The sequence below is a fragment of the Sylvia atricapilla genome, chromosome 1 (genome assembly GCF_009819655.1).
Source record: "Sylvia atricapilla isolate bSylAtr1 chromosome 1, bSylAtr1.pri, whole genome shotgun sequence".
Classification (NCBI taxonomy): domain Eukaryota; kingdom Metazoa; phylum Chordata; class Aves; order Passeriformes; family Sylviidae; genus Sylvia; species Sylvia atricapilla.
In genome coordinates, this window is record NC_089140.1 from 62,459,689 (window position 1) to 62,485,872 (window position 26,184).

General features: G+C 40.5%; 1 protein-coding gene across 5 annotated transcripts in view; it reads left to right on the forward strand.

The window, feature by feature from the left end:
* Positions 1 to 24,095, forward strand: part of KIF13A (kinesin family member 13A) — a 105,112-nt gene extending 81,017 nt beyond the window's left edge. For 2 of the 5 annotated variants that reach the window (XM_066324081.1, XM_066324099.1), the window contains 20 exons: positions 1,127 to 1,276; positions 1,407 to 1,571; positions 2,132 to 2,305; positions 2,879 to 3,030; positions 3,138 to 3,270; positions 3,360 to 3,506; positions 4,445 to 4,483; positions 5,763 to 5,862; positions 5,955 to 6,081; positions 7,111 to 7,166; positions 8,299 to 8,423; positions 9,429 to 9,605; positions 9,984 to 10,076; positions 10,878 to 11,030; positions 11,443 to 11,520; positions 12,029 to 12,076; positions 12,560 to 12,671; positions 13,683 to 13,834; positions 19,770 to 20,865; positions 21,737 to 24,095. In XM_066324081.1, the coding sequence (XP_066180178.1) occupies positions 1,127 to 1,276; positions 1,407 to 1,571; positions 2,132 to 2,305; positions 2,879 to 3,030; positions 3,138 to 3,270; positions 3,360 to 3,506; positions 4,445 to 4,483; positions 5,763 to 5,862; positions 5,955 to 6,081; positions 7,111 to 7,166; positions 8,299 to 8,423; positions 9,429 to 9,605; positions 9,984 to 10,076; positions 10,878 to 11,030; positions 11,443 to 11,520; positions 12,029 to 12,076; positions 12,560 to 12,671; positions 13,683 to 13,834; positions 19,770 to 20,865; positions 21,737 to 22,023 (3,564 nt within the window). In that variant the 3' untranslated portion in view covers positions 22,024 to 24,095. Of the gene's footprint in view, positions 1 to 1,126; positions 1,277 to 1,406; positions 1,572 to 2,131; positions 2,306 to 2,878; positions 3,031 to 3,137; positions 3,271 to 3,359; positions 3,507 to 4,444; positions 4,484 to 5,762; positions 5,863 to 5,954; positions 6,082 to 7,110; positions 7,167 to 8,298; positions 8,424 to 9,428; positions 9,606 to 9,983; positions 10,077 to 10,877; positions 11,031 to 11,442; positions 11,521 to 12,028; positions 12,077 to 12,559; positions 12,672 to 13,682; positions 13,835 to 14,387; positions 14,472 to 19,769; positions 20,866 to 21,736 lie in introns of all 5 variants that reach the window. The other 3 variants (XM_066324091.1, XM_066324109.1, XM_066324119.1) reach the window with 2 other exon arrangements.
* The last annotated feature ends 2,089 nt before the right edge of the window (positions 24,096 to 26,184 follow it).

Below are 26,184 nucleotides of genomic sequence, written 5' to 3' on the forward strand. Positions count from 1 at the left end.
GCAGTGTAGAAATCAATTGAAGATACTTAGTTCACGTCAGTATTTCCATCAAAACCAAGTGGTGTTTTGTGAGAATTTAAGTAGCACATTAGCCTTGGCAGATAAGCATGAGATTTGGCAAAACTTGCTTTTTATGGGAAAGAGATGTGATATTTGGTATTCCAGAAGACGTCATCTAAGTATCCAGGTAGAAGTGCATAGAAAATATATCTTACTGTCTTGTGGCTGTTAGGAAGCACCTAAATTACTTGTATCGAGAATCATTCTTAAATATGTTTGAACAACTCTTGTGCCTTTGTTACATGCTTTGGACGGGACAATGGGAATCTCTAAAATCATAACACAGGGGAGGTCAAGCACTTCATCTGTGCCCATTGAAGACAACGATGATTTTGCTGCTGACTTTAGTAAGAACTGATAGCACATATTTGAATACATTATGTCTGCCTGAGCCAGGATCATTCTTTCCATGACCTATGTTGTCCATAATGCATGTGTTCTATGTGCTACATAGAAACACGTAGGTCAAATGCATGTGTTGAAGACAAAAGAGGAGAAGTAGGGAAGGAACTAACGAATCCACTGAGGAGTGCATATCATGCTAGGAATCTGCATGAATTCTTTGTGGCTGTATGGGGAATGCTGCAGGTGTGATCTCAGCTGTAGGGAAGTATAAGAACACTTGTTGGCTTAAGTAGGAGTTGTCCTTGCACCTTCCCTTTGCCCTTGTAGTGGTAGCCAGCACTCAGACCAGCACAACCTGAGGGTGGTTAGACCTCTCATTTAAGAAGTATAAACAGAGCTGAAAAGGTGAAACGTCTTGAAATCAATGGCTACTGTGATTGCTCATGGTAAAGTCAGCTTTGCCTTGACATTGCTAAAATATGCAGGTCATCATATTATTACCTCCCTTAGTAAAGAAAGGACTGTAAAATGTCTCATCTCAGAGATTTCATTTCAAATTTGTAATATGATTCTAGTCTCTTTCTGCCTGTGTGACAGGAAGGAGCAAAGATGGGTAGTGAAGTAATTTTTGATCCATGATCTCTTAATACTATAAGGTTATTCGATCTCCTGTTCCCACACTGGTGGTTTTGTGACATCTCTTTCATTATCTCTAAAACAGATAAGGAAGCTGATTGGCAAGAGAGGTGATCCTTTCTACGAAGCGCAGGAGAACCACAACCTGATTGGCGTCGCCAACGTGTTTCTGGAGTGCCTTTTCTACGACGTGAAGCTGCAGTACGCCGTGCCCATCATCAGCCAGCAGGGAGAGGTAGGGCCAGGCTGTGCTCCTCGTGTGCACCAGCGGTTTAGCAAGCAAATGGTGCCTGCTGCTGCCTTGTTCCTCGGTGAATAAGCATTTTTCAAGTGGCCTCGTGTGTTCTCTGTGTAATTGCTTTCAGGTGGCAGGGCGGCTGCATGTTGAAGTAATGCGTGTCACCGGCTCTGTCCCAGAACGTGTGGTAGAGGGAGACGACTCGTCTGAGAACTCCAGTGAGAGTGGCAGCCTGGAAGTCATGGATAACAATGGAGAAATTATTCACAGAGCGAAAAAGCTCTCCTGCAGGGTGAGTGAGAACACCTGATGAAGTTTACAGTTTCAGGCCTCTGTAACAAAGCAGTCAGTCTGACTTAAAGTACTAAGCTATGTAGACTGTTGCTTGCTGAAAAGTCTCTGAAAGGACTTCTCCTGTTCCAGCACAGTTTAGGCTACTCAGTGGTTACTAGTGGCTGATATAATTTGTGTTAGTTTCTACTAGATGTACATCTGCACCATAAATACTGTTGTTACAAGGACAGTCCTTTACAGACACAGGAGGGGAAACAGTTTTTGCAGACATAACTATCTCCTGTAGTTTGATTTTCTAGTGTGGTATCTGTGGGTGGTGTATGGATTTAATTTCTGCTGTGATAAAGCATTTTATTCTCCACTCAAGCTTATCAGCTTCCTCAAATGAAACATGTACATGGGTGAGGTCCTTACATCTATGTTTCTGTATACGCAAAATCAGATTTCTTAAATGGAAACATACTAATTGTCCTTTAAAACTTCTTGGCTGTTGGTCTTCAATTTGCAGTTGAAGAAGAAATAGTCATACTCATGACAACATCTGTTTTGTCTCCTCAGGTAAAAATAAAAGAAGCAACTGGACTGCCACCTAATCTCTCCAACTTTGTCTTTTGTCAATACACATTTTGGGATCAATGCGAGTCAACAGTAGCAGCACCAGTGGTAGATCCAGATGTGCCTTCACCTCAGAGCAAAGATGCTCATTTTACAGTGACCTTCTCTCACTGTAAGGTAAATATTTTTATTACAAAATAGTGTTACCAGGAGGAGCATACATTTGAGAGAAACTGTTTATAGAGTATGAGCCTTGTTTTGCTGTGGGAAGAAGAAGGAGGGAGTTGAATCATATAATTAATGACTTTTAACTATGCTAAAGAATGTCATAATATTTCATTTCATCGCTTCTTCAAAATGTAGCAAAAGAGAGAGATCTTTTGATTAGTGATCTTTTAAATTCAGATTTTATCTTTAATGTGTAAGAAAAGCTATCATTTATATAATGACGCCTGATTGTATACTTGTTTGCTAAGCTCAGTAGCTTAAGACAGATCACTGGAGCTGAGACATCACTCTTATGGAAAACTTTGAAATGTGGTATGAAGGAGTATGAAATGTGGTGTGCAGGAGTATGAATTGCTGAGATGATAAGGTTTTACAACTTTCATGTCCAGAGTCAAGCTTTGTGATGCAAACTGTATGGTTTTATCAGGCAGGGAGTTAGTTGTTTGCTGTGTCCTTACAAGCAAGTTGAGGAGATACAATTATTTAATATGGTTGAATGTGATTTGTTTTTCTCATTGCCAGGACTATGTGGTCAATGTCACAGAGGAGTTTTTGGAGTTCATTTCAGAAGGAGCTCTTGCTATTGAGGTGTGGGGTCACAGATGTACTGGCAATGGCAGCTCTGTTTGGGAAGTTGATTCTCTTCATGCAAAAACTAGGACACTGAGAGACAGGTACAAATAAATTACAAATGAATGCTTCCATCAACTTTCTAAAAGTGTTCTCATACCTGTGGTGTACTTTGAGGCAACCATGAGTTTTTATGGGGATATCTTTTTAGATGGAACGAAGTGACTCGAAGAATAGAAATGTGGATTTCCATACAAGAATTGAATGAGATGGGTGAATACACTGCAGTTGAACTCCATCAGGCAAAAGATGTAAACACAGGAGGAATTTTCCAGCTTAGGCAGGTATGTATCTTTTCCTTGACATCTTATTAATGTTTAAATTAATTTTTAAAATTTTATTCTTAGTTTCTCCCTCTCAATTTCCTGCTTAGGGTCATTCTCGCAGAGTTCAGGTAACAGTGAAGCCTGTGCAGCATTCGGGAACATTGCCTCTCATGGTAGAAGCCATTCTTTCAGTCTCTGTAGGTGGGGTGACTGCAAGATCAACCAAACTGCAAAGGGGCTTAGACAGCTACCAGGTAAGACAGTTAATTTTTCAGTTTGGTGTGGTTCTGCTCTTCTAGACCCAGCCCAACATAATTCCAAAAGGGACCTTAGCACACTGGTACATGACTTGCAGGTTTGCACGTGTAATGTGAGCCTGTGGTGCTAAACCTGCTTCTTTTTTTTGCTTATAACTCAATGTACGACTGATAAAGTATTGAGTGTGGTAGAACAGAAGGAATATGGAAATTGTTCCTACCTTTGTGTGTAGAGGTAATTAATACTAGATTCCTAGTGCTATTAGTTTCCCTCCCTTCCAGGGATGGTGAAAGTTGAGGAGGGAAAAAGCAAAAAAGGAAAAGAAATTTAGTAAAGAAAATGTAGTGAGATACTACTTAGCTATTCGAAAAGCACCAAGTTGTTATTTGATAAGAATCTAAAACAGTTACCACTGAATTGTGAGAGGGCTATTTCACGTAGTCAAGGAAGTCCTTAAGAAGCATAAATTATTTCAGCTGATACTGGGCAAATTCATATTGAAAATAAAGCACAATTTTAACAGTGATGGCAAAGAACAAGTGGAATGGGCCACCCAGGGAAGCAAGGTGCCTCTTGTCAGAAGGTTTGCATTCCACATATAATTCTAACCTTGGATACAGATGAAACTGTAAAAGTTGAGATTAATGATCTGCTTGCTCAGTAATTTTTCTGGCACTGGATTCTGTGGGGTTTTTAATTTTTTTTTTAATAAGCGTATTCACTAAAACTCAAATAATAGCTGAACTGCTACAGTCTAATAAAAAAAAAAGTCTTTCTACCTCTTAGTAAGACTAGTAATATAAGTGTTGTGGTTTTAACATTTTACAAGTTTATGGCAGAAATGTTGGTATTCATGTTTTGGGTTATTTCTGTAAAATTCTGTTGTGAAATGCATGGGTTTTTGTGTTTTACAAAATGTATTTTCTCCTACCAGAAGGAGGAGGATGATGGTGGTGATATGGATAGTTACCAGGTATTGCTGCTGTTGCTGTCAATCATGCGGCATGGGGCAGAGCTAATGCTAATAATGGCCAGCAACTCTCAAATGAACAAGCAAAAGCGGCTTTGAAATACACGTGCTGTGCATTTTAGAGGCTACCTGGGCTATAAACACTGCTATTTCAGTTTACCTTGTGACTTCATACTCCTAGTGTCCTCTCTTCTCTAGTACTCTGCAGTCAACTCTCCTAACTGGCTACATGAATTGCTATGGGAATAAAACCTTTGAAACTTTATTTTAGAATGAAAGCAGTTTCTGATGAATATCACAGGGAAAAGAACCAGCAGCTGCAGGCATCTTTTTCAGGCAAATTATGCAGCGTAGAATATTTTGTTTATTTTCTAAAGAAAATACCGTAACCTTTTATGTTGTGCAGTTTTCTGAAATGTTTGAGTGAGAGAGAGTGGAGGATGTGAATGGGGGGTAGATACAGAAGCTTCAGTGAAACAATTTTCTTTTATCTGCACAAAACCCTGTTTTCCTGTGTGATAAGTCACAATTTAGACAATGTAACAGAAGACTCATTTTAAAAGGTGACAAAGAGCAGAAGAGGAAATCCCCCCAAAGTAAAACAAATTTCAGATTTCTACATCAAAGACTTTTTTTCTAATAGGCAGTCCCACAGAAGTAAAACCAGTTAGGTGGCTATGCTGACATCCCTTAAGATGATGTGTTAAGTTTCCTAGCAATCTCAAAAATACAATTTAAGGTACTAACTTCTTGCAGGCTGTTCATGCGCTTCCTGACTTATCACAGAGAAGAACCAGCTAGATTTTCTGTGATACCACAAAGCATGATTGCATGATGGGTTTTGTTTGCATGAGAAATCTTCTAATTGCACTCATAGCAGCTGCTAGCAATGGAATTCTGTGCAGGTTTGAGGGCGTACTGACCTGTCTAATCTTCAGGAGAACTTGTGATCACCTGATGATGCTACGTTTTTCTCTTCCATATGCTATTCAAAAGTTTGATTGCCACTTTTGTGAGTAATTAGCCCATGGTGTGTAATCTCTTCAGCAGCAGAGGCAGTCACATTTTCTTTTCTCCTGTTGAAATCTGAGCCTTAAAAGCAAGTAAACTTCCCTTGATGGGTGATGAGGTGCTTAATTAGTGTGCATGTCATTCGGGGGGAAAAAGATTCTTTGCATCTTGCAAGCCGTTTTATGTAAATTCTGATTAAATTACCACAAATTCACTGCCCTTTATTCTTACCCACATAGTCTAGTGAGTTTCTTTTCTGTTTCCATGTTAGGAAGAAGATCTGAACTGTGTACGAGAAAGGTGGTCTGATGCATTAATAAAACGCAGAGAATACTTAGATGAGCAGATCCAAAAGATCAGCAACAAACAAGGTTTGCAGCTTCAAGTCTCTTATCATGAGTACTTTATGACCTATACCACAAAAATTGTGTCTCATCTGTAATCCTAATCTCTTCCACTGTAGAAAAATCTGAGGATGATATAGAACGAGAAGCCCGGCTGGTGGAGCAGTGGGTAGGGCTGACAGAAGAAAGGAATGCAGTGTTTGTTCCAGCACCAGGCAGTGGAATTCCTGGTGCCCCCGCAAATTGGTATGTTCAGAAAAAGCCACTGGAGTGGCCAACTTTTTGTACATAAACTGTGCATGCTGCAAGGTACAAATCTAAGGATGTTTTGGAGCTTCCTGTGTTCTTCTGTGATGCTACAAACCGCAATCAGCTGACAGAAAGTTTAGAAGGTCAGGGGCTGTTCTCAATGTAAGAAAGATTGGCTTAGCTATTACATAAAATAGCTTTGAAATAGCTTTCAGGGTCTGAAAATCACCTTTGAATATAATGCAGTATTTTGCAACTTTATACAATTGAGAAAATTATCCAGTAGTTTGATTCCTTTCAGAAAAAGAATGATTGAATGATGAATGGTAGAACACATGATAATGTCATTGATAAAGGGTGGAGAGGGAAGAAACTCTTGATTTCAAAGGATATGTTCTCTGTTTCATCTGAGTTTGTAATATATTTCTCTTTAGCTTCATTTAAATTTGTGTTTTAACTAAGATCTTTGGAGCTGACATGCAAAAATGAGGAATGCAACATGTTAGGTTTGGTAAAGTATGGACAAGAAATGCTTCTCTAATTAAGTGTACACTGTCATCGCCAATAGTATTTGGGGAATAATGTAGCAATACTCTTTTCTCACTATTTTTCTCCTTATCCACCTGAAGTGTGCTGTGGAAATACAGCTAAAAGTGTGTTTGTGGATATAAAGACTGCCAGTAGTTACATATCCAGTTGTTTGGAGGATTGCTGACCTTTATATATGGGATGACTACAAGCAGTTAACCTCATAAGGAACAGAACAGGATGTTTATAACTGGTCCTCACAGCAACTGTCACATGCTGTGTGGTGTGAATTGAGTTTTGGCAAAGCTCTAGATTTAGCTCTGTGTGTAGACAAACAAAATTCTGCCTGTGCCACACAGGCATTTAGAGTAGCCATCAAAATGTTGACAGCTTTTGCCGTTGGTTACAGTAAATGAATATTGCATGGAGATCTGTTTGCCCAGATTAGCTTAGGTGTGAATTTGCCTTCTTTGTTGCCAGCAGTTTGTTTTGTTTCAGGATTCCACCTGCAGGAATGGAAACACATATACCTGTCCTCTTCCTTGACCTGAATGGTATGTTGTAAAAGCAGATTAAGAAACTTGTGGAGGGGGAAATGGAGGATTAATTTGGGTCAGTAAATTGTTAAATGGAAGAATGAACCTGAAAGGTGTAATAAATCAAACCAATCCTGGCAATGACACTGTCTGATACAGCTTGTAAAGTGCTTTTTCTTCTGGTTGCATATGTTGGCATAATTAAGAACAATTATTTTAGCATAAAGATGAAAGTCAGGGAACACAGGAGTACAGTGATAGGCTGCACAACAGAAAATAGTGTAAGAAAGGAAGCTTGATTTGAATCAAACAGCAGGTGAGGAAACCCTGTAAGCGTTTTGATGTACAAATCCTGTAAGCGTTTTGATGTACAAATGCACATGTTATTAAAGCACTGATGGAGAATCTCCCAGTGCTTTCAGAGCTCCTTCCACTGATGTATCTGTAGAGTCTTAAACAGCTCATTTAATGAAGACTGTGTTAGGGCTATTATGAGCTTTTTTAAGAGAATCTGAGCATTCTCCCTTTGAAGGTATTTAGTTCTAAATGTGAGAAGAATATTGATATGTATTCTTGCCACAAATACACAGTGCCAGTAACAAGCAACTAGAGGTAGCTCCACATTTAAGGACTGTTTAGGAGGCAAGTGTAATTATAAACCTGAGCATAAAGCAGAGGAGGATCCACAGGCCATATCACATCCAGCACTGAAGAGGGCTACTACAAATATTCGTATGGGGAATGCATCAGTACCCACTTTAGCAGATGCTTTTGGAAAGTGAAATGCCCTCTTCCTTCATCTGTGCTCACAAGGAATGTTTTTATTTGGTTGGGTTTTTACTATCAGTAGAGATTAGCAGACAAAAGTTAAAATAGGATATTTAAAAAGGTTAATTGTGTCATCACACACGTTTTGTTTGTTTGTTTAGCTAAAAGCTTAATGCAACCAGAACTGCTATTATCTTTTTTTTTTTTTTTGGTATTCTGAAATCATCTTCAAAATGCTGCATAGTAATAAGACTAAGTAGGATTAAATACATTATGACATATGGGTAGGTCTTCATTACAGCTTTGTATTACAACTTTGCCTCTATATATTCATATCCTTTGGTATAAAACTATTTCATTCTTTGCACATTTGTTTCATTAGCTGATGACCTCAGTGCCAATGAACAACTTATAGGTCCCCATGCATCAGGAGTTAACTCAATACTACCAAAGGAGCATGGCAGCCCGTTCTTTTATCTGCCGATCATAAAACACAGTGATGATGAGGTAAATTGTTAGCAAGCCTCCTTCTTGACAACTGCAGCTTGTGTTAATGCTTTCCTCTTCTGTTTATTTCCTATTTCTATGTATTTAATCATTATGATTATTACCTTTTTGTCTTAGAAGTACCATCTTTATCTAGTGCTGCCTTTATTTTCTGGCCTATTTATTTAAAATTTTAGAGGCTATGACTTGTTAGCTCTTTTGCTTTAATTCAGAGATGACAAGTCTTACCTCTTGGCAAAGAATAATTCAACAGCCTGACTCAAAATCCCTTTTTCTGCTTTCCTCACCCCTTCATCATTCCTCTTGCAGGCTCTTAACTCTTCAGAGAAAATGACTTGTTTTAATGTGTGCACTAGGCAAAGCTTAATACTTAAATAAAAATTCTTTCATTTGTAGTACAGAATTACTGCTTTTTAAATATATGGTTTGGAAATTGTTGGAAATTAATGGTTCTGAATCCATTTTAGTATTTCATAACTGATTCCTTATATATTCTGCACCTACTAGGCCGTTGTTTGAGATCATTTCCAGAAAAATGAGACTGCAAAGCTGGGGAAAAGGCAGAGGAAAAGAAAAAAAACCCATTCTACAGAATGGATGCAGGGTGTTTCTCTGGGGGCTGTTATAACTAATCAAGCATAGATGAGCTATTTTACATTGAAATTAGTAGACTTTTAATACAGTTGCAGTAGGTTTTGCATCCAGTCTTGCTTCTGCTCTCCTTTTTGTCTCCAGTGAAGACCTCCTTTTGGGACAGGGTTTGCACAGTGCAGGGATTGTGGAGATGATTGTTTTCCCCAGTATCTTAACCCCTCTTTTTTCCTTCTTTGGATAAATCCCTTACTATGAAAAGGTGGTTTAACTCCACTTTGTTCAATGATGCTGAGTTTTCCCTAAATAAGGAATTGTTTTACTTCATGTTAAATCTTTGCATATGGTGCCTGTTGCTAGAGTAATAGAATCTTTGATTTCCCTTTCCTTCCTCCACTTAATTTGTCTGCATAGGTTTCAGCCACTGCTGCCTGGGACTCTTCTGTCCATGATTCAGTGCACCTGAATAGGGTAACTCCTCAGAATGAGAGAATTTACTTAATAGTGAAGACTACTGTGCAGCTCAGTCACCCTGCTGCAATGGAACTGGTATTACGCAAAAGGATTGCAGCCAACATTTATAATAAGCAGGTAATAAGTTTATGTACTCTTTTATTCCTTGTTTCATTTCATATTCTTAATATAACAAATGTGTTTCCTTAACTGCTTGCTTAATTTTTAAAATCTTACAAGAGAGAAATGAAAACTAGGTTTTTAGAGATTGCAATGAAGCTGTGTACTGGTAGATTTCTTTGAACTGACCATTTTTCAACTGATTGAACTTAGTAGCATTGTATACTGAGCACAGTGCTGTAAAGAGGACTTAAAATATCAGAAATGCTAAAAGAAGTAATTTAATAAATTATGGTTCTGATTGCCTTTGTAATCGGATTTTGCATTGCACCTTTTTATTTCTTGGGATGTCATAAATAATAATTGTCAAAACAGTAACTGAAAATTTCTTTCTAGAGTTTTACCCAGAGCCTGAAAAGGAGAATATCCTTGAAAAATATTTATTATGCCTGTGGAGTGACTTATGAAATAGTATCCAATATACCAAAGGTAAATTATACCATATTTCTCTGGCAAATTCACAGCAAACAACAGAATTGACCTACTGTAGTGGGTGATACTGATCAGAAAGTGAATGTCCTTCTTTGCTGATATGAGGCAGTTTGCCAAAGTGGATATACTGAAGCTCTGTGTGAGATTGTGTTTATCTTTAAACAGTTGACAACTGTGGGGATTTTATTTTCTCTTCTACTGTGTTTAACTGAGTTTTTGTAGTAGTTATGTTTGAAAGCCAATTAGTGTCTACAGGGAAAATATAGAGGGTACTCAGAGGAATGTTCAGGTCTGTGAAAACAACAGCTGGGGAGCTGAGTTCACAGGAATATAAATTACTTTTTATAGAAAAAGTTCATACAACTTGTAAATGGTAAACAAACTGGCCAAATGAAAACATAAACAGTCTTGTCACCATGTAATTGTCACTTTGTTGCAGTACTATTTAAATTTTAACCTCTAGGGAAATCACAGCATATTTTAAGATTTGAGAAGGAAATGACATTTCCTTGCCTAGGAAGTTGTCATTAGTTGAGCCTTAACATACACAATTTCAGGTTATATTTGCATTATTTCTGGAAGTGCTTTTACTATAGCAGCTGCTCAAAACTTCTCCTAAGCTTGATCTCTTCAGCATCATTTGCATCTCTATGGAACAGCCCTGGATCATTGACTGTAATTAGGTTTGCTGATTGATGACCAATTCACACTGGTTGCTGGATTGAATTTGTCTGAAAATGGAACTAAAACAATTGGCTTTCCTATTTGAAACGCTGAATGGTGTAACTTCTACTTTAGGCTACAGAAGAAATTGAGGATCGTGAGACCTTGGCACTGATGGCTGCAAGGAGTGAGAACGAAGGCACATCCGATGGTGAAACCTACATTGAGAAATACACACGAGGTGTGCTGCAAGTGGAGAACATCCTGAGCCTTGAACGACTAAGACAGGCAAGGAAAAGGCATTTCTTGCATCCTTTGCACAGGATTATGAGAATTCAAGAAGAGATGATTGATCTTTTAAAAATACTGTGTTGCTGTTTTTGTTTCAGTTGGGTTGTTTTTTAGAGATCGTTGGACAGATTAATGTAAGCGAAGTTACTTCTGTGAAATACAGATTTCCAGAGGTGGTAGATGTAGTAACTAAAGCTGGCAATGATGTAGTACTCAGAACCTGAACAAGCAAAGGCCAAAGCGTGAATTTCAGACAGAAGCTTTGGTGATTATGTGTGCAAATTAAGATTTTTGAATACAAGCCCTAATTGTTGCTGTTAGCTACACTGGAAAAAGTCCCTATGCTGCTTGCTCAGTTCTCCTGAGAAGACCATGGCATTGCTGTTAGTGTTTTCTTCTCTTTACACAGGCAGTCACTGTCAAGGAGGCTCTCTCCACCAAAGCCAGGAACATCCGCAGGAGCATCAGCACTCCGAACGTGCACAATGTAAGGACCCTTCCTTGTTAGCAGGGATGGGGCAGGAGCTGCTGTCTGTGTGCTGATCTAAGTGTAAAGCTTGCACAGTGAGATATGGTAATGCTTACTCAGTGCTGGGACTGAGCAGCCAGTGGGAAAGTGAAATCCCTCCCCAAAATTGTCTGTCCTAGGAGATAACAAAGTTAACAAGGAAGAGGGAGGGTTGGTTGAAACTCTTCTCGTTTTATAAGGATATCCATTTAGGAAGTAGTTCAGGATGACAGCTGCCCTGATTCAGACTACTTTAACCTCCAGGTCCCTTTAACTTTTTTCATAGTATAAGGGGTATTTTCCATTTTATGTGTTCTCTTATGCACACTCATACAGCAGAACCATGGATGTCTTTATACATAATCTGGTCTGAAAAGACAGACCAAAACAGTTATTAGGACTAAATGATCATAGTGTTTCCACAAGGGATTATATCTCACAAATAAAAGGTAGGCATTTTGTCATTCTGTCTGTTGGTGTTCCATAGGTGTCCTGTAGTCGACTGGATCTTTCTGCCTGCGATGAAGATGACAAGGTACAAAAACATAGCAACACATTCCCAGAAAAAACTCACATTCCCAGATTTCCTGCCCCAACAGAGAACACCCCCAATGTTTGAGAATTGGGGAGGAAAAAAGGAAAATAGAAATAGTATTTTCCTTTAATAGTATTTAAAGCAGTGGATTTACATAATATATTTTCAAAGTTGTGCACCCATTACATATAATTTTGCATTAAACCTTATCATCCTTCTCTGCTTTTCATATTAGAATTATATAAACAGATATTTAAGAAACAGAAAGAGCAAAATTTTAAGTACTTCAATGACCAGCTAATTAGCTTTTAAACAATCCATTTCTGTGTGACAGGAAAATTGTCTGAAGTCAATAATTGACATAGCTTTGGTTTCTGGGATTTGGTTGACTTTAAAAAAAAAAAAAAACACCTGAGTTTACATGTTATTTTTTCCACATTTGCCAGCATCATCATGCAGATTTATGTATTTTTGTTTTTTTAGGGTTGGTCTGAAAGTCACCTAGATATATCTGACTGTTGTTCCAGTTATCAAGATGTATCATGTTATGGTACTTTACCCAGGGAGTCACCTCGCAAGAGCAAAGATGGCAGTGGTGAGATTTCATATACGTAATGACAGTGCTGGTGGATTCTTATTTACTGCGCTAAACTGAAGATTAAATTCTTAGTGCTCTTTTCCTAATAAATGTGTTATCCAGCTTCTACTTAAGGAGCTAAACATAATCTGGAAATAGGGGAGAAATGCGTAAGACATCCAGGAAAAGGTATAAAGTTGAGGGTATCCAAAAAACCAAGAGGAGAGCAGAATGTGCTAAATATAAATCAAAACTGTAGAAGGTAAAAAAAAAAAAAAAAAAAAAAAAAAAAAAAAACCAAAAAAAAAAAAACACCCACAAACAAAAAAACACACCAACCCAAAACAAACCAAAAACACACACACACAAAAAACAAGACAAAAAGAAGCTGCTGTTATTTCATGAATTTGAATATGAGGATGCTTTTCTCAAAGTGGGAATTGTTCTTAGACACATTCTTTACATGATATGTGGATAGTGGCTGTGCCTCCCTGTCATTGTGTCTTAGGTGCCTTGTTTCCTTCAGGTCACATTGACCAGGCAGTGCAGGTGGAGATACTGCTGTAATAAAGTGGGACTGGTGGTTTATTCATCGCTTCCTTGCTTATAATTTCCTTTTTGATCATCCTGGCTGTGCAGGATGGCTGGCTTGGGTACAGGGCACATTTGCAGTGTTGTGGGAAGAGGTCAGGTGAGACACAGGAAGCAAAGAGCTTCTCAGCTCTAGTTTCAAGTACACTTCCCACTGTTTTTATAACCAAGATGAAAAGGAGAAATGTTGGAGCCTCAGAATGAAGAGGGCAGATACTGCTGTTCTCTGCTTTCCTTCTGTTTCCAGACTTCTTTGAGGATCTCATTGATCTCTACATTATTTCATGCCTAGACCAGTGGTTAAATACTAAAATATTGACATTTTTCTTTAGCCAGCAACTTGTTAATTGCGTGGCTTAACCTTCAGTTGTTTCGAAATATGCTCTTACAGTCAGGATACGAAGAACTGAAATACGCTATTTTTGCTTTTTTACCTAGGTGTTGTAGCTGAGAATTCCCATGCTTTAATGGCCAGTCCTTTTAAAGCATTTTCTCCCCAGCCACCAAAGTTTTTCAAGCCCTTAATGCCAGTGAAAGAGGAACATAAAAGGAAGACCACACTTGAAAGCCGACCTCTACTTAGTCAAGAGGTAAACTTTGAAAACCACCTGCTTTTTTAAAGGAGATGGAGTTATTTTGTGTACTTGGCAAATCATTTGCAAATCTGTTGCAACAGAATTTTGTAATAATCTGGTAAAATTATTCAGGCCACATATTTATAAAATTATTTATACGTGGTGGAGTTTTGCTGTTTGTTTTTTGCCTGAATACTGGGTTTGTGGGGGGTTTTTACTTCTTGGTATGTATTCTCTTTTACAGGGTACTTCTATTTTAAAGTAGCAATAACCTACCTTTTTATTATTATTATTCAGTAAGATGTTGGTGTGATTTTTTTCATAGATCAAATGTAATTCTGTGAAACTATTTTGGGGTGGTTATAATTCTGGCCTTTATTCCTCACCCTCAAACTCTGGGAGGAGTGCATGAGTTCCCCGACCCATTAACTTGAATTTTGATGTCCGTATGGCCAGCATGGGTGTTTCATCTTCATCACATCCACACACCTTTCTAACTTGGCACCCACTTAGCACCGTGGTCAGAGCTGTGGTTTGTGTGATGTGTTGTGTGTCTCAACCTTTGCAGAGCATGCCTCCATCTCAGGTGCATTGTGCTGGCTGTGCTGTGCCTGCAGGAAGCAGTGCCAGCAGCATGCCTGAGGAGAAGATTGTAAGTTTTGTACAGTTTCTGTCTTCAGACCTGGTGGTGGGCTTGAGGCACTCATGCTACTGCAGCAGGAAAAAGTTGTGAGGTGAAATAACCACTTGTGACTGACTGTCGGTTATGGTCGTAACAGTTGCTTGCCTGGCTTGCAAATGCATTTTGTTACTGGAACTAACTCCGCTGGAGTTTGGTGGTTTGTTTTTGTTTTGTTTTGGGTTTTAATGTTTATGTGTCATTTGTCTTGTGGGGTGGGGGAGAGGGGAGGCTGTAGTGTTTACAGGGCACAAATGATCAGGTAAAGGATGGGTTAGTGAGCCATGCTGTTGTCACTCTAATATACCTTGTATGTTACCTAGATTTTGTGACTATACCCCAGAGTAAATGGAATGATCCCATTTGGTGTAAGTAACCGTGCATTGAGGTGTGGGTACACTATGAAAAGCTTATAATTGCCTGACATGGAAGTAATATGACTAAAATAAGATTGCTGCTCTTAATTAACCTGCAACCTGTCTTCATCATAATTCAGGTGGAAATTGAGGTGGAGGGCTTTTGTTTTTAATCTTCACCTGCTAAATCCTTTTCTCACTGCTGCTTCAACAAAAGGTGTATCATCATTTCTGCTGTATGATGGCTTTGATTTTGGGGCTGTCGAACATGGCTGCAAATACTTGCTTAAATCAGAACTTTAGATTTAAAATTCAGAACCTTCAAATTATTTCCTGTAAGTCCTATGGGACACTTTCCCACAAAATCTGATAGGTTCTTCCTATTCCACAGTTATTTTCATTCCTACCATACAGCCAAGCCATTAAAAAACCTGTTGTGGATGTCTAATGCTGTTCTGTAGGTTGTTAGACTAAAGTACCCTGAGTATCCTGAGCATTCTGGTGTATATATTTGAAGCTTGGCTGCTGGGTTTGGGTGGCAGCTGTTTTATTCTTGATCACGTTAATTTTCCATAAGGTAGCTGACGTGCTGAGTTGCACTGAGTCACTGATACAAACAGTATGAAGGTATTTGGAAAAAAAAATATTCTAGTGGGTTGAAAAAACATCCCTTGGATAATAAATTGTTACAAAACTTTCCATAGCAACTTGAGGGCAGTTTGGATCCCTGGAGTGAAAACAAAGTCCCACCCCATGCATGCCCTGAATTAACCCAGGCACTTGCCTGTGCTGCTTTCCACAGATATGCAGAAGCTTTCAGAGCTAGAAAAGGGCAACATCCTGACACCAGGCTTTGACAACTAGAAGGGAACTAATTCACTGAACACTGTAAACCTGCTGTAGCCAACAGGACCATGGAAAGAGCTGTTCTTTCAATTCTTAGCTGCTTGACTTGTACTGACTTCTCCTTTGTATCAATGCAGCTTTTTGTTTGGTTGCATAGGAAGTCAGATCAAGGGAACTGATACACCCATTTGATGGCTTGACTACCACAGAGTTTTTCATTTGGATCTAGTCCTCTGTCTGGTGACTTTTTAGACCCTTGAGGGTCCTGGGGAGACAAGCAAGAAGTAGCAGCCGCTAGTGGTGAGGTTGACACAGGTACTTGGTGTAGCCCAGCCAGTCTATGGTGTTGTGTAGGATGTAGGCTTCCCAGGCTACCTCAGAGCTGCAGTGAGTCCTATGTTTTAACTAGGCTGGGGTATTCCAGTATTCAAAACACATTGGTCAAAGGGGAAAAAAAAAAAAAAAAAAAAAAAAAAAATTATTCAGTTGGACTGAAATAGATAATTCAACCTGAAATTTCAAACAGTACTTACACATGCTTGGTATTGCAGCCATATCAAAACAGCATGATATAGGGACATGTTCTATATAATATAGGAATACAGTGACTTATGTTAAGGTCAGATTAATTTTTTTCATATTAAGTGTATTTAAATGTTTTCAAATAGAGTTATTTAAATAGTGCCAGTAATTAACATGTTTAAGGAGCATTTGCTAAGAGAAAACCCTTCTAGCAGGCAATAAAAATTGAGACACATTAATAAAAAAGAGGTTCAATAAAAATTGAACCACTATGTATTATTGATTTTTAAATTAGTAGAATGGAAAATAACTTGTTGAGGTTACTTGAGAGGTGTAATTTGAAAAATTAAAAAGCTTGGATGCTTTAACTTTTAATGACACAATATCTTTGTTACGAAGCAGGTGTAGGGAAGCTGCTCTGTGCTTATTTTGCTTCTCTATTGCTAGAACTTAATGTATAGTCTTGTGTCATTAGTTTTTGCTGTCATGGTCTTTCTGTTACCAGTTCTTAAATCTGCTTTTCATTATAGTAATTCTGTTATATCCCAGGAAGATTGCTGAAGTTTCTTGACCAGCTTTTCAAAGATTTTATCTTTATTTATGCCAATAGCCTGAGCTGTATAAGGCACATTCTTTCTTTTTTTTCCCCATCTCACATCCACAGAAATTTGAAGAATTCTGAAATTGCTTTGTTTCTGGAATTTCCCAGTCCAGAAACTTAAGAGGAGCTCTGAAAGGAAATATGTCTTGTCCCCAGCAGGGGCATCTTTTGTTTGTCACAAGGTGGTGTCTCCTTACCTGTTCACAGCATTCATTCTTCATATTCTCTGTACATTAGCTTTTGTACTTATGATGACAGATAATCCTGAAATGGCATGTGACTGACACTGTGGTTACTTGTTTGGCATTTCCTAATCAAGTCACCAATGTCTGTGTGGCTGTAGAGCCATTTCTCAGTTACAGCCTTCTTACCCAGTCTGAGTCTGAACAGGGACACCACCAAGGTGGGTTGTTTTCAGTCAGATGAGAAATCCTGCAAGTTTCAAAGGAGACACAAAAACTCTGTTATAAAAATACCTCTTGGTCTCTAGGGGGCATTTAGCTACTATTGACTAGAAACAACTTCCTTCATTAAATGTTTATTAGTTTGGAGTTCATATATAATCTTCAACTTAAAAAAGTATATTTGACAAACTCTTCATTTTTAACGTTTAAAAAAAACCCCAAACTATAAGGTTTTGCATAGAACAAAACTTAGTTTTGCACAAGTAAAATTGGCAAAAGGGAAGAAGTAAGCAGAATGATTGAGAAAACATCCCTCAGAGCTGAGCAACTGGTATCTTGCAATATGCAAAAAAAGGTGTTTTGCATAATGCTTTAGTGCTTGGAAGGGTATTTCTAGTCCCAATAAAGCAGGTATTAATTTTTTCCTTTACTTCTAAAGGAACTGTGAATTTCAGATGTAAGTAGCAAGATTTTCAATATTATAAATGATACTCAGTAGTATTACATGACATTTCATAACACTATTGCTCCTCTTCAAAGGAATAAATAATTGCAAACTAAAGCCTTATTCCAAATTCTGTATGAGAAATAACTCTGAAATAGTGCTATGAAAATTAGAAAGCAAAAGATAAGAAGCCTTTACTTGAGCAAATACTAATAATCTGAAATGTGATTGGATTTGTCAGATATGCTTGGACAAGCAGAGACGTCCTGTTCAGATACTGATAGCTGTACCAACAAAAAAATAATACTATTGACAATCCTGAGGCCATTCTGTGTGGGTAATGCTGGATTATATTTGCTATGAGTTTGAACATGGTAGGAATGGACCTGAGACCTTGTTACAAATAAGGGCTGTTTGACGTATGGGGAGAGGCTGGAATATCTCTGTTCAGCCTTAGGAGACCAGTCACAGGGGCATCTCATCAATGTATAAAAACACCTTATGGACCAAGGTGAACTCTGCTCAGCAGTCTCCAGTGACAGGACATGAGGCAGATCAAAACATGTAAGATTCCATCTGATCACAATATGGAACAAGAAAACACTTTGTCTACTGTGAGGGCCTCAAACACTGGAATGAGTTGTGCAGGAAGTCTGTAGAGATCTCAAAATAGACCCAATTGGCCACTGTCTTGGACAGCCTGCTCTGGTTGATCCAGCTTGAGCAGAGGGAGATTGGGCTAATTGATCACAAGAGGTGCCTTCCAATCCAAACAATTCTGTGATTATTCTGACATGGGCAAACTGTGCAAATCTGTTTCCTGTCTGGGCATTTGAAGTTTTGTTACACAGAGTTATTTGAGCAGTCTTGGCTATTTTGAAGTGAGGAAACATTTTCAAGAGGATGTTTATCTTGATGTGTTGGTACTCTGTGGTCATCTGGTTAATTGTTCTGCTTTTCCTTTTACATTGGTGAATCACAGCAGGTGTCTGAAAGCATCCAGGTATTTCAGATATCACACAGTATCTGCCTTGATAGGAATTTGAAATCTGTGAGGCAGATGAAGTAACTGAGAAATAATGGGCGTTTGAGTTTCTTTAAAGGACTTCAGCAGATTTCATTTTTCCTAAAATCCTGTTATTTCTAGTAGAAATTTTCTGTAAACTAACCATTTTAAATATATGTGTGTGTATACATAATGCCTATGGTTATACCTGCATATATATGTGTAAATGAAGACATATATGTATATAAAAAAGGAAGTACTTAAAAAAGCATCCATGTGGAGTCCTGCCTGCAGTATTTTATCTTGGAGGAGCAGCCCTACCATGTTGCTCGAGTCTTTCTCAGATTCATCTTTACAAACTCAAGTCCTCAGCTTCAGATGGACTCTGTGAAAGCCACATCTGTGATTTGGTCATGGTGCATCCCCACGTATTACCAAGGGGAAATTCAGGGAGGCACCTCCAGATTCTGCCAGGGTGATTAGTATCACTCATTTCCCTCCAAAAATGTACGTGTATGCATACAAATGCTTCCTTGAAGATTTGCTGTAATATTTGAACTTTCAGCGTGTATATTCAAACATCCTGAACATGTTCAGCTGTGATAGCCAGGGGTAAGCAAAATTATTTAGCTTCACTGATATCAGGTTAATAAAAAATCCCAGTATGCAAAGTTTTTAATAATCCCAAAGTTTTTAATAGCCTGTATTGCAGCAGGGACTGTAAGGCCTTTACCATAAATTCATATTTATGTTTATCTTGTTAGGTAGTGAATTAACTCTATAAAATACCTTCAGTAGGTTCAATTAGTCTAAATCATGGGGAAAAAAGTTTGTGGATCAAAGTATGTAACTTTTATTGCTTTATATTTTCTGAACTATTTAGAATTTATTTTCTAAAAATTGAATAGCTCAGTGTAGATAGGATACGTTCCCAGCAGCTCTTTTCAATGGTGTCTTCCATTCTTCAGTTAAAGAATATTAAAGGTACATATTTCTCCATGCTCAGAAAGGAAAAAATCAAGGATGGTTAGTTAATTTTGGAAACCTCACTGTCACAGGTTCCTAATCCTAATTCCTCTTTTCGTTTGCAGGACTCTGAGGAGGAAGACAGTGAATTGGAGGCCATTAATAAGAAACTGATAAGTCCACAGAGTTTTCAAAATTTCCGGCCTTATGTACCGGAGGAGTTTGCTGACTTCAGTATTTACAATGCCAGCCTGGAGAACAGGGAGTGGTTTTCCTCTAAATCAGACTTCATGAGCTCACGTGTTCTCGAGAAAGAGGTGTCCCGCAGCCCCACCACTAGCAGCATCACTAGTGGCTACTTTTCCCACAGTGCCTCTAACGCCACCCTGTCTGACATGCTTGTTCCCTGTAGTGATAGCACAGACCAGCTAGCCAGTCACACCAAGGAGCTGGACTCCAGTGATCCCTCGGGATCATCCCTTGCACATGACTTAAGATCTTCTTTGAACAAGGAATGTCGAGAATCAGAAAAGGAGTTAGTGAGAGAGAAGTTACCCGTGGTACCACTGAAAGAAAACAGTGCCTTAACAGAGCAAGTACCACTGTCATGCAGTGCCACTGACAGAGACTCTCAGCAATTACCCAGAGCTGGATCCCTCTCAGCTCTAAGTTCCTTGGATGGCAAAAACACCGTTGAATTTTCAGCACGCGAGGTGACAGTTGAGCACACGACGGACGTTCTGGAAGATCACTCCTTTACTGAGTTCATGGGCGTTGAAGATGGGAAGGACTTTGACCACTCAGCAGCTCCACAGTCATGTTCCCTTCTGTCCTCGAATGGAGCAAGTGCCTCGGAGTCACCCCGGGGCCTGGGCAAGGGGCAGAGCCTGTGCACGGACCAGCAGAGCTCCGCAGCAGCAGGTGACAAGTGGCTTGTGGATGCTGGGGAAAGCCCTTTTGGTTCTGGACTGGTGAAGGATGCTTCAGACCCTGAGACTTATCCCGATGCTTCCGTGGACGATTTTATTACGAAGGACCACTTGGATGGTTCTGACTGTGAAGAAGGTGCTTCTGCAGATCAAGGCCACGTCCTACCAAGCTGGGTGGCCGTGGGCGAACAAGTCTGTGTTGGAAGTAATAAGATGGGCACCGTGAGATACGTTGGAACAGTGGATTTTTCAGCTGGAATCTGGGTTGGAGTTGAACTCAATGTTCAGCTGGGTAAGACTAAATGTGTTCTAGGTTATCTCTGCAGCTGGTGTGACCAATTTTTAAAGTCACAGTACAATCATTCCTTCCAGTTCAATATTGGGAAGTAGCTCCAGTTTCATGAAGCTTGGTATCTCATACACCAAATTCTCAGCTTTCTGCTTATAAGGATGCTCTGATCGATTTTTAACTGCCTGAAAGCCATGCTTTTGCATTTTGTGGTAGTTCCCCATTGGTACCCATCTGTTTTTACAGATCAGAGAAACAAGCAAAGCATAAAATTGGCAGATTTTTTAAAAATCAGTGTGCACACATTCATGAACAGTACTAACAGTGTGCATCACTTGTCAGATAGGTTTGCTGTCAGTGGCTTTTAGAGATTTATTGTTGTTTTCCACTGGGGAAGAATGAGTTCCAGAGCACAGATTTTCTGTAACTTCACTTCAGAGGGGTCAGAAAAAGTCAGTGCACTGCAAGTGTTAAGACACTTCTACAGAAATGCTTCAGGTGATTTAAAAAGATGTTTTTAGTGGTTTAATAGGTAATATCACTTATGGCAGAAGTTCCTCTCTAGCTAAATTTTAAGCTTTGCAAGCAGTCGATTTTGAGGACAGTTTATTTTGTGAAATGAACACATGCTTGGCTTTTTAAACTGTTACTTAACAAAGCAGTATTTTAGAAAATCATCTTTTTGGTCACATTTGAAGTCCTCCTTTCCAAGTTTTGTTCTCCCCAGTGTATGGTGAGGATCTGGCTCTGTCACTCAGCAGGACCAATCTTGACTATTTGACAGATAACCAAAGCTATTCACACTTCAGCGCCTCAATTGTATGTGCTAATGGCAGCACCAGCATTTAATCCTGTGCATTTCTTTCCTTTGAAGGGAAGCACGATGGAATTGTGAAAGGCAGAGAGTACTTCCACTGCAAACCTCGACACGGTGTTTTCGTTCGTCCTGGGCGCCTCAGCAAAGCACCCGCTCCCGCAAGGAAATGGAGTAGCACTTCCCGGTCTCAGGCATCTTCCACTTCAGAGAAACGGAAGAGTTCTGTGCTTCAAGGCTCCTCAGCCACTCCCAAGACAGGAGGAGACGTCCTCTGCCATTCAGGAGATGCAGCGGCTTCTGCTTTTTCTAGGAAACAAGAAAACAGGAAATCTTGGATTAACTAAACCGCAGTATTTTTGCACTTACTACACGCATCACTGTGTAGAAAACTCTACGGATTTTTGAAGCTATTGTACATTTTAACCTGTCCATACGGAATGTGTATTCTCTAGAGTCCTTGACTTAATTCTCTAATTTTTTTATAAATAATATATATATTATATATATATGAATGTGTATCTATAGTTTGTCTGCCAGTGGGCAGATATGGCTGCACACTAAACACAGTTAAAGCTGATTGTAGATAACTGAGGTACTGGACTATTTGTTACGCAACAACTTGGGAGATATATTTTAAACAACAAAAGATATTTTATTGAGGAAAAACGAGGATGTAAATCCATATTTGGAACAAAAACCCCAACCGCTACGGTTTGCTGTTCTTAATTACCAAAGACCTTGTTTTAGACTGACATATTTGCTGTTTATATCTTTCTATTGTAAATGTTTTAACTGGTAACTTGGTGCCATGTTTCTTTCAGTCACTGGGCACCGTGCAGCCTTCCGTGTTTAAGCACACTGAAATATCCAACTGCTTCGTATGTTTTGTCTTCCTAGAGGCCTGCCACTGTGCTGACTTGGCATTGGAATGACTGACGATGCCTGAAGCTATGAGTCTGGCATTTCATATGTTAGCAAAAGCCAGCCGGGCAGTTTGACTGCAGAAACAGTATTACTGCAAGGGTGTGAGAGGACAACATCCGGGGTTTTTTAGGGGGTTTGGGGTTTTTTGGGTGCAGGGTGGGGAGAAATGGGAAATAAAGAAGCAGTAAATGGATCATGACTGCAAACTTTGCACTTGTTACTTGCTGGTTTATTATCAAGATGAAATAGAACCTGCTAAAGTAATTTTAATCTGTAAAGTTTATTTTAATAATGGGAATGATGGAGGGATTTATGTCTGGTGCTCATGAATTCCTAAGAAGGTTGTTCCACATGTAGATACTGTAGATGCCTGTACAAGCGTTCTGGATATTTGTAAAGCAACATGGTAAAAAATGAGTGAAGTGAATGGCCTGCTGTATCTTTTCTTTGTTCCTTAGCAAGTGAATGATTGAGATACCTGGGACCTTACTGAAAAGCTGCTGTTCTTTTCTTTGATTTTTGTGTACAGTAAGTGGACTCTCGTATTTTACTATTGACTGTAAAGAACTGTAATTTATATACTGCCATACTGTATTTAATTGGTGCAGACCTATTGTGTGTTAGAATACAGACTGTTTACTTGGGATTTAAAAAAAAAATGTTTGGCTTGTGTTTGGTACAATTAGGCTTCATGCTCAAAGAGGGAGCTGTTTATAGCTGGTGCTGCTCAGATTCAAAGGACTTGGTAAAAATGCTGAAGGATAATGTAGTTGGAATGGAAGACTGGATGGTATCAACCCATCTTACCACCGAGCCTCAGAGGAGAATAGCAGTCCTTGTGGATATATATTCCTCATCTTCTGCTTTCCCCATCCCCCCCAGGAGAGGGAGTAGAGCTGGAGCACTCCTGCTGGAGAACAGAATCATGTGGGTCAAGGGGAGATGGGACAAGTTCCTGGAAGACAGACAAGAGAAGATCATTGCTAAATATATTATATAAAGGCCTCAGCTGCCTGCAGCATGGTTAGCAGCTGGGAAGGCAACGTATTGGAGGAGGCAGTGAAAGGAGGGGCTGTGAAGTGCAGTGCACTTGCCCTTGCCGTGGCTTTTGTCCCTTCTAAGACAGGATTCTTATGTGTTAATAGATTTTGGTGAAATGTGTATCTTCGCAGAACACTTCATGCTTCTGGTGTCCACCTAGAGTTGCTCTCACTGGATTAATGACACTGCTGCTGGAAGAAACTACTGTAATAGAAAAAGATTTTATGCAGAATTATTTTATCAGGCGCAGGTGATTGTGGAACACTGCCAGGTAGCAACACCACACACTCCAGTGTCTTGAAATTGAGTTTAGATGTCACTTTAATCTTTTTATAAACCTTTTAGGAAATCTGCTTACACACTGGCATTAGCGTATTTGTCCAGGACCACTACAAACAATGTTGAAAATCAATGTGGCCATTTTCTTATGGCACACATTCACACAGCTTAGCAGCAGCCAGCATCAGCTGGGCTCTTCAGACCGCTGAGAATACAGAATGCATGATTGATTGCTTCAGAAACACTGGGATGATTGTGCTCTTGGAGTATGCAATCTGTGTATGCCACAGAGACCAAAGGAAGCCAACCTTGTGCCCTTCTGTACCCATTTCACATAAGCTATGCCCTTGTGAGCTCTGTTGGTATTAAAAGTCCTGTACTTTTGCAAACCTTGCATGGTAACATGCCCTGCCCTGGGTCGCTGCAAAGTTAGAAGGAGCACAGCTAACCAGTGCAACAATGTGATAGGAAAATGGAAGCTCTTTGGTTGATGTGCTCCTCAAAACTCTAATACAAACAGAACCATTTTTTTCCTGTTAGCAACGTTAGACTAGGATTTTGCTGTCTTGAACTTTGAATTCAAAGTGATAGTGATAGTGCAACTGTGAATTGCTTTTCTTTTCTTTTTAAATATTAATCAGCAGCTAAAGTGCACTGCCGAATAAGCACAGTGTATACAGCCTGTAGCAAGATCTCAGTTTAAAAAACCAAAGGCCAGTCATGATACTGAATATGCAGAGCCAATCCCTCATTCAACAAACCTGCCATCCTGTTTGTTTCCCCAGTCTGCACAGAATTAATGGATTTTGACCATTAGGGTCGTTAGAATGCTAAGTGAGGTCACGCTGGCCTTCACCTTGTTGTCTGAGTTTATGATGTGCTGCTTTTCCGAGCATGCATGCCTTTATGGAGACACGGAGTGCTCAGGGAACAGCTGTCACAGCCCAGCAAGCACCAGCACAATAGTCAGCGCCACTCGCTGTGTCAACATTCCGCTTGCTTCGAGTTTGCAGCTGGAGGCAGAGTGCGAAGTGCTGGTCCTCTGTAAACAATAACAAGCGCCGTGGAGCGGTGTAACGAGGGAGACTGCCAGCCGCTGGGGGCAGCTCGGCGTGTTCCAGCCCTGCCCTCGGGTGAACTCGCTCGGGTAACTCGTCCTGAGCCTCGGGAGCGGGAGACAGGAGCTGCCCCCGGGGCGGGACGGGCTGCTGGAGGACCGGAAAGGGCGCGGGGGGACTTCCAGCTTTCCCCCTCTTTGGGTACGTGTTCTGGGGGCCTCTTCACCTGCTCAGCTGGTAATTTACAGAATCCAAAGGTGGGAGAGGCCGGGAAATGTGTCAAAACCTCTGACCGAAAAGGACCGTAATAATGAAAGGTTGTTGAGGAATGGTGAAGAGGAGGCGGCTGGATGAGGGCAGGCGCTGCCTTCTTTATGCGGTAAAACATGCTAAACACAGATTTTCTCATTAAAAAAAAAAAATATATATATATATATATGAAATTGTGTGCTGTCCAAGTGCAGCGGAGTCTTCATCCGTGAACGCGTAAAACTGCGAACGCCCGAGGGTGGACCGCAGAGAGGGATGACGCCGGAAAGCCACCCAGCTTTCCTGACCTATTTTGCGTCTCATTCCAGCTCATACGGCGCGACCCGCGGGAGCCTCCGACGCACGCAGCCGTCCCTCCAGGCTCCCGTGCCGCCTTAACACCGCGGCCCTTCCCCTCTGGCGGGCGGAGCGGCGCCGAGGCCCGGCCCTGCCGGCAGCGCGGGGCGGGACGTGCGGCCCTGCACGGCCCGGCCTCAGCCGCCGCCGGCCGCGGGGAGTGGCAGCGGGCGGGCCTCGAACCCGCGGCCGCGGGGTTTGCGTGAGGGCCCGGCGGCCGCCTCCCCTTCGCCAGGCCCCGCCCGCCCGCGCTGTCCCTTCGCCCTTCTGCGGGCCGGCAGATGCACGTAGGCTCGCAGCCCCTCGCCGCTCCTTCCCTTGCTTACCCCTCTCTTCTTAAAATGCCGGCGGGCGGTCGGCTCCTGGGAGCTGCCTCGGGTTAACAGCGCAGTTCGGAAGCCGTCGCGTAAGTTGAATGTCGGCCGAAAGCCCCGCTTTGGAGCAGGGCTGATCTCCCCGGTTCCGAACAAAAGCGGGGATCCTGGCCCGAGGGTCTCGGGGATCCTCCTCTTAGGGAGGATTCCGTGTTCCGCAGGTGCAGGAGGAAGCCGTGACCGACACTCGCACCTGGTTCTTTAAGGAGAGCCCCTCACGGGA